Below are 11525 nucleotides of genomic sequence, written 5' to 3'. Positions count from 1 at the left end.
AATAGTTAGAAAATTCCTGGAAATTTGGGGAAAGTTATTTTCGACTTGTTATTTCACAGATGGTGTAAGAATATTAGTCTCTTCTATGTGGTCAATGCAAAACCTCAGGGTTTATTTCTCCTTTGAACAAGTTATGTGGTCTACGTTTATTAACCATAGTTCTTGTGTTCTTAGTATGATGACTGGAAACACATGATTATGGTAAACTCTGTAGTTATCCTGTCTTTGGAAGAATTCCTGTTAAATTGTGTAACAATATGATTATATCAAACAAGATGATCCCATTTGTTTCTCACAACATTAATATAACCTGATATTATTGAAATTTAAAAACAAAACTTGTTGCTATACCGCCATGATGATATTAGAGATGTTTCCGCAAAGAAGTGGACCTTAACCATTATATAAAGAACTGCACCAACCATACGGATACATTGACTATATTTGACTATATTTGACTATATTTGTTGAGTACCAATGTTAACAACATTGTTAACAACAGCAAACTTGGAAACAATTTAGTTATTAAGCATTATAAGGGAGGCAGGGGGGAGGGGTGAGGGGTGTCTTAATTAGTCACAAATATGTCATTTATGATTCTTTCTAACATTGCAACAGTTAAGATTCATTTATTGCTCAGTATGCTGACTGAAAGATTGGGGTTAATGTAAAACCAGCAAGTAACAGCCCCCATTTTTTTTAAAGAAGCAACACATTTTGTAACAACCAAAAACAAGTCATCAAAAAGTAGTGAGTGCTAAACCTCTTATTGGACCGACTGGCCAGTTTTGTTGTTTTTATTTACGCTAGCATAATAACGAATAACTATTTCAGAGGTAGCAATACGTAATTCACAGATCATTGTTAAAAGTACGTGCCACACAGGGAACGTAATAATAGACTGCTAGAAGCACTGATGTAAAAGAGTTCTACTCGGCGAGTCCTTGTTAACCAGAAGGGACTTATTCCGTAGATCACCATTGAAACTTGATACACAGATGGCATTGTAAAGTGTCTTCTCTTTTTTTCTTCAGTTTAAATTCCTGGTCACATATTACAGATAAATTAATAAGATAACACATTGCTTATCTAATGTGCAAAGACTCCATAGGCAAATAATAAGTTAAATGAGAGCCAAATACTATGATAGGAAATGCATTGACCTCGTGGCATTTGTATATCATACATTACATTAACTTAAATAACATATTTAATGTTTAAAGTAGAAAAAGCATTAAATTAAAAAACAATATTGTACTGAGCTTTAATCCAACTCTTCCCTGTTTAACAGAGGATCATTCCAAATATCCAAATATAACATGTGACCTACAACCTCTGATCAAAGGGACTTTCCCTTGTCCACCGACACGTCAGCCTTCATGGCAGATTTTGCCTAGTAAGGATTGTCATTTGTAAACGTAGTGTTAGGGTTAGGGTTAAGTTTAGGGATAGTTAAACGTATAACCACGATGAGATAGGTAACAACATTGATCCACTGAAATATAGGATTGCTTTCATTTAAGATGCAAAGTCGTATATAAGATAATATAGAGAGGCTGTTTTTTGTTTTTTTACAGCTTAATAGTCTCAACATTGTAGGTCAAATACTTTTGCAGTAGCAACAGATAGCAAAACATAATTTAATTGTTTACCGCTAGGAATACATCAATAAATTACAATTTTCTAGCACGTGGGTAAATATTATCGAGGGCATTACCCAAAAAAATGAACAAAGAGTCCACTACAGAAACCTTTTATTGGGCTCCTTTTCAACGAGAGAGGTATTGAGCCATAGAGAGAAAATGTGTACTCGTCGTGAAGAATTGTAAAGGGCGTACTGCTACAACGATAGATATCATTAACATCAAAGAATTCATAGCAGCAGACCATGAGTGGAATAGTACGGATCACCAGAAACAGCTTCTTTTGAGATCTTACAGTCTGACAGTGGTCATAAATTGCAAATGTTGAAGAAAGACTACCATGTAAGTAACTCTTAGACAAGTGATCAAAGTTTGTCAAACTGTTTGAAAAGATATGAAACAGTGTCATTAAGATCAATCCCCTTTTCAAGGAGTATGGAGTATGAGTGAAATAAACACGTTCAGCCTATTATAGAGACTGTCTCCTCATCTAAAAGCCCAAATTGACAAGTTGACCACTTTTCCAAGTTGAGTATCCTGGAAAGAAATTTTCTTAAGAATTTATATAAGAAGCAGCCTACAAATAGGGAACCATTTGGGGTTAAGACGATTAGGCATAGGAATAACATCAACAATTTCCATATTAAGGCTCAATACTTTGAGCAATAACGACTTTAACGCAACCATACCGCTGCTTACTAATCCAGAAAGCAAATTATTTAACAACTTTATCTTCAAAGAAGCTTCAGACATTACTCTAGTGATATCTTTCTCTGTACAAGAAGAGAAATACGTACAAAAGAATAGGGTGAAAAAAAGATATTGATGGAGTTAATTGGTGGCGATAACCAATATTAAGACTGATAATTGGAACCATCAATGATTAAAATGTCTTTAAAATGATTGAAGACTGTTTTAAGATCAGAGAAAAGATTATCATCATGTAGATTATAATGAGGTGAAGTAGGAAATTGTTGTCTCTTAATATTCCTGCGTTAAACATCGAACAACGTTGAAATCACCATTGATATTTTGTACTATCATATTTAATGCCGACAGTCAATTTGTTACAAAGCGTGACAATTTAAGTTTTTATTCATACCGATAACTAACAAGATAATGCTTTTAATACGACAAGAATAGAAGCTTCCATTAGCCATACAAGTATGGTAACGTTTACTGACTACAGAAGATTAGCCATACAAGTATGGTAACGTTTACTGACTACAGAACATTAGCCATGCGAGGATGGTAACGTTTACTAATTACACAACATTAGCCATACTAGTGTGCTAACGTTTACTGACTACAAAACATTAGCCATACAAGTATGGTAACGTTTACTGACTACAGAACACTAGCCATACAAGTATGGTAACGTTTACTGTCTACATAACATTAGCCATACAAGTATGGTAACGTTTCTAATTAAACAACATTAGCAATACTAATGTGATAACGTTTAATGACTACAACACATAAGCCATACAAGTATGGTAACGTTTACTGACTACAGAACATTAGCCATACAAGTATGGTAACGTTTACTGATTACACAACATTAGCCATACTAGTATGGTAACGTTTACTGACTACAAAACATTAGCCATACAAGTATGGTAACGTTTACTGACTACAGAAAAAGAAAGGCAAGTGATATCTATTGATAAACAATATTCAAAACATAGTTGGATCATAACCATAACAATAACATTATTCATCCAATAAAGTTATTACGTTTCACTACTTATAATATTCATGAAATGTGAATGCCCATCGTTTGTGTGATGAAGACCCTTCTCCTTTGGAGGACATGACAACATTCGCAACATTCAACGTTTCATTAAATGTGGTAGAATATTTGGTCAAAATACTTTTTGTTTATTTTTCTGGTCAATTTCCTAATACTTTTCAGTAAACTATACATTTGTAATAATCGTCGCTAAGTACTGCTTAAATAGCTGTTTATACGGTTTATTTCTTCATAAATAATTTATTTTCAATGGTTAAGATTTTTAGAAATTATTTTTTGGGGGTCAAATCTCTGACTTATATATACCTTCAAGCAAGACGAAAAGAAAACTAAGCCTGTACTTTGCTCTGCATGTTCGTTGTCTGTTGCAACATTGGAAGTAGATTTATTTCCATTTATGTCAGAATTCAATATTTTTGTGTTTATGGTACCCGTGCTTTATCCCTTTGCTGTTTATTTCTAAAAGAGAAAGCTTTGACAACGATTGTTATGACGATTGAAACAACTATCGATGTGAATATAAGAATGTTCCAGAAATCAGCCGCTGAAATAGAAATGAGAGGAATGTTGATGGTTAGTTTACATAAAATATTGAGAATCATATGCGAAGTGTTATTCTAGCTTATCACGCTATAAGTCTTGTTCCTGTACGACATACATCTATTAAATTATATCCTGCTTGAGGTTTGAAATATATAAAAAAAATACACAGTCCACATAACAGCTAATGACAGCTACATATAGTTATAAGTCTTTGGGAAAGAACACCTACATACTTTACAACAGACCAACAAAGTTTTTTATAGGAAGCTAGCTATGAAAGAGGTATATTTACACGGATTAACAAACTAGTAATTGCATAGATATGGAAGCAACTTATCAAAGAGTTATATTTAAACCAATTAAGAAACCAGTCATTGCATTGAAATGGAAGCTAGTTATCGCAGAATTTTATTCCCAAGGATTAACATACCAGTCATTGTTTGGAAATACAAGCTAGCTATCAAAGAGTTATATGTACACGGATTAACAAACTAGTAATTGCATAGAAATGGAAGCTAGTTATCAAAGAGTTATATTTAAACCAATTAACAAACCAGTCATTGCATTGAAATGGAAGCTAGTTATCGAAGAGTTATATTTACACGGATTAGCATACCAGTCATTGCTTGGAAATGGAAGCTAGCTATCAAAGAGTTATATTTACAAAGATTAACATACCGTTAATTGCTTGGAAATAGAAGCTAGCTAACAAATTGCCACATACATACGTGGCAACAAAGCAAGCGTAGCGATAATGCCAGGCAGGGATTGTATCAGAACACGTCTAACATGGTATGTTTAATATGTTTGTTTACCAAATAAAGTCAATATTCACATGATAACTATAAGTTCCTTACAAGATTCAGCTGTATCGGTGTTGTCAGTTAATGGAATATGTTTCGTAAGTCCTTTCTCCTTGTTATCTAATTGATCAAAATTAAACAAAGATAACAAAACAAAAATGGTATCTGATAAATTGTTTATATTTTGCATTATCCTATTGAAGTAACAATTATTCAAAGACAGTTCAATTGAAATATATTATTATCAGTAACATTGCGGTGATATCTTATCAGAAAGCTAAAAACGTATGCAATGCTTACAATTGTAATTGAAGTTATTTGATTCACCTAAGGAAAGTTAACATAATTCAAGTAAAAAAAGTGACTTTTATTACTTACAAAACGGGGTTTTCGCCTTTACTGACCTTAACGTAAATTAATGTGTTGTCTATCCTTAGCCTATCCACCAAGGCTAAGTATTACAATTCAATTGACAAATATAAAGTTATTAGGAGCTTACCTGTTTTATTTGGAAGATGTAAAGTTACAACTGTCTTGAATTGTCCAAGAGTTTCGTAGGTAATAATGCATGCCACTTTAATATCGGATGACTGCCAATCTTTGTCAGGATTTACTGAGTAGTAAGATGTAACATATATGTTGAATAATGAACCTACGCTTCTCACTATTAACTGTGGCTGACGAAATGTTACCACAGACAAAGTGTGGTCAACTTCGATCAATTTCGGATGAACAATTGGACGGACGCCCTCGATTAAACACGTGAGATATCCGCCCGTGGTAACATTGAATTTGCAGTTGGATGTGTTTGAGCAGCCAATTATACCCGGTGCAGGATTAGGTGGAGTGCCTGAAAGGATAACAGGAAGGGAGTTTGACCGATTTCTGCTAAAATGTGTATGTTTGTTTATGTATGTATTTTAGATCCTCCTGCAAGCAGGAACTCGCAAAGAAGCCACCATTGGCTTATCAAAGCCGCAAGCTGGATTCATATTTAACGTCCATGATTATAAATGTTCAATTGTCAACAACTCTGTAACTGGACGACATACATTAATCATGGAGCATGCCGTATATCTAGCTTATTTTAACCTTAAGTAAACATTTTCTTGTTAACGTGTTATGAATATTAGAGTAGTCACACGCCAAAGTTCTATGACGTGTTTATCTAGAGGTGAGATCATGACAAAGTTAGCTGTAGCGAAGGTAAGGTCATTAGTCTAGAACTTTACATCAGAAACTGTTTTAACCCGTTTTACCACTCACAAAGTAATTTGGGTAAGTGCTAAGCAGGTACCTCCATTTACTAGTAATAATGAAGACAAGTGTAAAGTGTTATGTGACTGCTATCTATTAAAAGGGATTCACCCACTCGAGATCAACCAACATTCACGACCATAAAAGAAGAGACAAGAAAGGAGAATTTGTTCTGTTAAACTATAATTAAAACATAAATTACATAAACACTCATAAAGAATTAATTTCAATTACTTGCAATAGAGTGAAGTCGCTGAGAGCAGGGCGTGGTTCCTGGAAGGTTGGCGAAAGTTTTTCTGTAGAGTTGGCTAGTTAGGTTTTCAGAAGAGTTTGGTTTTGAAATTGACGAAAATATATTTTGTAGAAAAGTTCCTTGAGAAAAGATATGTAAGAAGATTCGAAGTAAAAGTTATTTACAACATAAGTCCACATTGAGAACATACAATGAACTAGGATCTCCTCCAGGTAAATGGATCGACGGAAACTAAGTTCAACAAGCGAGAGAGAGATACTTTTTAAGAAAAGACACCCAGGAAAGAACCTGGGCACGAAAACCAAACTACCGAACAACTGATCCGCTCTCAACCGCAGTCCCCTTGAATCAAGACTGTGAGATCATCGTCGGGTGTGCATAACCATTCCCCTCGAAAGAGAACATATACTACACATGATCGTAGCCAAAAGGCCGAGATAGATAAATCGGCAAAGATGTTTTCATTGCGTATGATACATTAAAAACCCACGTGGAAGCATGCACGGGCAGAACAGAACGGCAATGTAAAATTCGGCAAAGTAGAACGACGTTGACAGATAATGAATAGATAGGCATCATGTGTAGTAAAAAGAAGACCCCCTTTTTGTTGGGCGGATTGAATACAACTAACTCAATCCAATAAAAGCTACAGCCAAAGAGGAGCAAGCATGTATAGCATAGCGATTACGTAACACTTAATTTGTATTACCACATTCCCGACGTATACACAATCAGATAAACTTAACTACGCACGACAGATTCAATGAATAGTATGAACAGACCTCATAACACAAGTATACATCAAAAAGTAACTGGGGTGAGAAGGAAACTTTATATTGTACAGGAACCAACGAAGACAAGTAAAGCACGAAGTTACTTGGGTAAGATGATACCCCCATTATACAAGTAACAATGGCGACAAGTAAAGAACAAAGTTACTTGGGTAAGATGATACCTCCATTTTACAAGTAAACAAAAAAGAAGACACGTAAAGCACAAAGTAACTTGGGTAAGAAAGAACCACAATTTTACAAGTAACAAACAAAGACAATTAAATCACAAAACAACTTGTTTAAGAAGTTACCTCCATTGTACTACTAGCAACAGATGTACATTCAATGAATAGTCAAAGACCTCATAACACAAGTAAAGCACAAAGTAACTTGGGTAAGAAGGTACCTCCATTGTATAACTAAAACGCAAAGTGATTTTGCCGTTTAATTTAATTAATGAAATTGAAACAAGGAAATATTGAAAATCAATTCCCTCTGATGGCAATTATGGTAACATTGTCTGTTCCATTACTGATCTTTCCTAGCTTGAAATATACTCACTAACACACTTGACACGGTGAGGTTTGTATTCGTCTCCAGTACCAGTGTTGAAGATACAAACATATTCACCTTCTTGTGGATATGTTAAGCTCTTGATGAGTAACGATCCATCCTCACCAATCTTGTAGCCAGGTTTCACTTCACCCGATTTACTTCCATAATAATATCCAATAGTTTCATAGTTTGTAACATTTACCTTTCTCTTCCACACGAAATATATAGGATTCTCATTGGTGCAAAGTAATTTGACGTCATCATATTCTCTATAATACGTCGGTAGTAATGCACTAGTGGCGAAGTCTTTGTCCTCATCTTCGACCATTACAACAATTTGTCTTACTGGTTTAGATGGAATATTTATTGTAGATGTACATATGTAAACAATCACGCGGTGTTTTAGATTAAAAGTCACATTGGTTGAGATGTAGGTCTCGTAGAGGCTTCCGTCGAAAGACGCATACCTTGTAGCCTCTGCTAATTGTGTTCCACCTGATGTAACTCTTGTCCAGGTCAATAAAGTATTAGGTCCTGTTTTCGATTCTCGACATACCAGAGGTGTTGAAGTTTTCTTGACTAAACAGAAGCTGTCTACCCCACAAACATTTATTGATAACACCGCTGTTTGGGTGTTTGCTGTAGAATAAATGCAATTATGCGAAGATTAAAAAACAGTTTGAAATTAAGTTTCCAAAGCATCGAAATTATATCTTTAACAACTTGCTTTCCAACTGATTCTCAGCACTGACCAAAATAGCTTTATCTAGGCACTACCAAGCCCAACCCAACCCAGCTTACTTATCCAGCTCTGTCCAACCCAGACCAGACTGGCCTAATCCAGCCCAACTCACCAAACCCAATCCAGCCCCACCCACTAAACCAACTCTGCCCAACCCAGACCAGACTGGCCTAATCCAGCCCAGTTCAACCAAACCCAGCTTCGCCGAGTTAGTTCTATGGAACCAATTCCTTAAAGAGCATACTGACTTACCATAAATAACGACTCTTTGATCTACCGTAAACGTAGATATATTGGACACAATGACTATAACACGGTATGTTCTTTGATCGTTGAATGTAGTATTCCTGATCAACAGACCACCGTTATTGAGAATGTCGTATTTCCCATCAGAGTATCCTGACCCAGACGTCTGGCCTTCTTCAAGACTTATGATTGGTCGAGCATTTCGTGACGTTGAATCGTACCAAAATATCCTCTGAGACTGAGGGAAATAACATTTTATGAGTCCATCAGATCCGTGCTGGATGTAAACAGTAGAAGGGCAATCTGAAATAAACAATGCAAATCATAATTTACAGAGATATTGCAAAGCGTTCATTTTGACGAACTATGCAGGTTAGTCTATGTAACATGTTCATCACTGTAACTTTTAGGTGTTGCAAATATTACGGGCAAAGAATTTACACCAAAGCAGCTGGTGATATATGCATGCTTAATATTTGAATATGTATAACGAATCAACGTACGAATGCGCAGTCCAGTAACCAAGTGAGTCAGCCAGTGATGTTGTGAATAGTATTTGAGGTCTGGTAACTGGGTCAATATAAATGATTTTGTTTCTGGAGGTAATGGGCGTAACCACTCCATGGCCTACCATGGAGGTAGTTTGGTCTCCACAGCCGTTGTAATCAGACATAAATATATATGTAACTTGTGTTATATAGAAAATACCAAGTGTATAAGCAATGTTCCACAAGTAAGTGAAATCAGGTTGATGATGTGTGAAGGAATTGTACTCTACCAAATTTTCCAGACAAACAGTAAGGAAACTGTTGGAGAAATTTGACTATATCTACATCACAGTTAAATTCCACTAGTTTGTATTGTAATACATCGCCTAAGTTACTTTTTTTCCTCACACATAGTTAAGTGGGTTTATTCCCACTGCTGTTCCCGTTATATTGTAGTATTTCCGACCCTTTGTCATCCTCATAGTAAAACGTGTAGGTTTTAAAGTAGTTACACCAGTAAATTTGTTTATTTCAGGATTTTTACTTGTAGTCAGAAGTCAGGCCACCTATTGTCAACTGTAAATAATAATAATAATCAATATACGATAGCTACTCCAAATCCGTGTCGTTATTTGACCTACACCCATCTTATCAACCCCGCTATTATACCAACTCACCCGAGACAATCAGTTTAAATCATATAGTTTAATCTGTTCGTTCCTTGAGTCTTTCCCTACATGCAGGAACATATCATGTTACATTCTTCTGTAAAACAATGTGAGTATTTTCCCCACAGTGGTAAGCAAACCTCGTTTTTTATCATAAAATCTAGACTTACTTGGCCACAAAGTACCAAACCCTCCACATAGCAAAGTGGTACCATGCGCTTCGTTGGCTTGCGAACAACATATCAAATACATCTTTATTAACAATAACTAAAGTGTTTCTTTGAAAATAAACTGAAAATGAAATGCTTAGCATTAACTATTAATGTTATGAAAAGGTATGAAAATATTTCTGTCCTTTAGCATCAATAGCTAAAGTTGTGCTTTGCAAAAAATAATCATGACAATTAAACATTTTGCATTAACTCTTACTCTTACATATAACTATAAAAGATGTGATCATATTTTAGAATCAATAACTAAAGTTTTGCTTTGCAAAACATAATAATGATAATGAAATTTGTAGCCTTAACTTTTACTATTACTATTAACTTAACTATTACTCTTACCTATAACTATAAAGGTGTGAAGATACTGTTGTCCTTTAGAATCAATATATTGTAACGTGTACACTGAGATATCGTCTCTTGTAACGTTATTTATCACCAGTGCGCCAAATTCAGTAACCCAAAGATTTCCATCCGTTGTATCATTATGTCCATTAACTACAGAAATCGAATAAAAATTGTCTTTCAATGGAATCAATTCACATTTAATTCAAATTCAATATATTTAAGTTTATTCCAAATTTAATTACAAAGAATATATCGTACAGTGTAATAGGTATTGCATTACAAAGAATAGAACATACAGTGTAATGGGTATTGAATTACACAAAATAGAAAATACTTTTCAAGAAAAGTCACCCAGGAAAGAACCTGGGCACGAAAACCAAACTACCGAACGACTGATCCGCTCTCAATCCCAGTCCCCTTGCATCGGGACTGTGACTGTGTGATCATCGTCGGGTGTGTATCACCATTCCCCTCGAAAGGGAACAGATACTACACAAAGAATGAAAAATACATTGTAGTAGGTATTGAATTACACAGAATAGAACATACAGTGTAATAGGTATTAAATTACAGAGAATAGAGCATGCATTGTCATAGGTATCGAATTACAAAGAATACAACATACAGTGTAATAGGTATTGAATTACAAAGAATAGAACATGCAATGTAATAGTTATTGAATAACAAAGAATAGAACATACAGTGTAATAGGTATTGAATTACAAAGAATAGAACATGCAATGTAATAGGTATTGAATAACAAAGAATAGAACATGCAATGTAATAGGTATTGAATAACAAAGAATAGAACATACAGTGTAATAGGTATTGCATTACAAAGAGGTAGAACTGGAGACTGCTACAAACGATTAACAAGACAAACAAGTTTCGTAACTTGCAAGTGTGCAACTACACGCCTTACAAGTCTAACAATGGAATGCCTCATTGAACGAATTACTCCGAAAAATGTGGTTTGAGTAACAACAGTAACAGTTCATATTGCCACCAAAACTATCTTAACAAAAAGTAGCGACAACGCGATGTCATGAATGCGCAATGATAGTCAGATGTTGCTTGATTCCTTCAAGTATAGAAAGATTCGGTTCATTTTCATTTCTGGGACCGTTCCAATCAATAAACGGGGGAAGGGCCAACTTCACCATGAAAGTCCCGTCGGCCCAAAGCTGACAAAAACTGAGTTCTATGGAAAACAAAATTACCAATTTGTA

At 35.0% G+C, this 11525-nt stretch overlaps 1 protein-coding gene across 2 annotated transcripts in view; it reads right to left on the bottom strand.

Annotated features, from left to right (window-relative positions):
- Positions 1-1019: 1019 nt before the first annotated feature.
- The window catches only part of LOC139983099 (uncharacterized), a 14511-nt gene continuing 4005 nt past the window's right edge, over positions 1020-11525 (bottom strand). Inside the window, exons 4-10 of one of the 2 annotated variants that reach the window (XM_071996449.1) lie at positions 10291-10446; positions 8575-8871; positions 7587-8219; positions 6234-6371; positions 5242-5592; positions 4797-4862; positions 1020-3940 (exon numbers count right to left, since the gene is read on the bottom strand). In XM_071996449.1, coding sequence (XP_071852550.1) covers positions 3819-3940; positions 4797-4862; positions 5242-5592; positions 6234-6371; positions 7587-8219; positions 8575-8871; positions 10291-10446 — 1763 coding nt within the window. In that variant the 3' untranslated portion in view covers positions 1020-3818. The remainder of the gene's footprint in view (positions 3941-4796; positions 4863-5241; positions 5593-6233; positions 6372-7586; positions 8220-8574; positions 8872-10290; positions 10447-11525) is intronic. The other variant, XM_071996450.1, reaches the window with a different exon arrangement.

This window comes from Apostichopus japonicus, chromosome 16 (assembly GCF_037975245.1).
Source record: "Apostichopus japonicus isolate 1M-3 chromosome 16, ASM3797524v1, whole genome shotgun sequence".
NCBI lineage: Eukaryota > Metazoa > Echinodermata > Holothuroidea > Aspidochirotida > Stichopodidae > Apostichopus > Apostichopus japonicus.
Note: the sequence above shows the minus strand (reverse complement) of the source record. Positions and strands in the feature narration are given on the sequence as shown.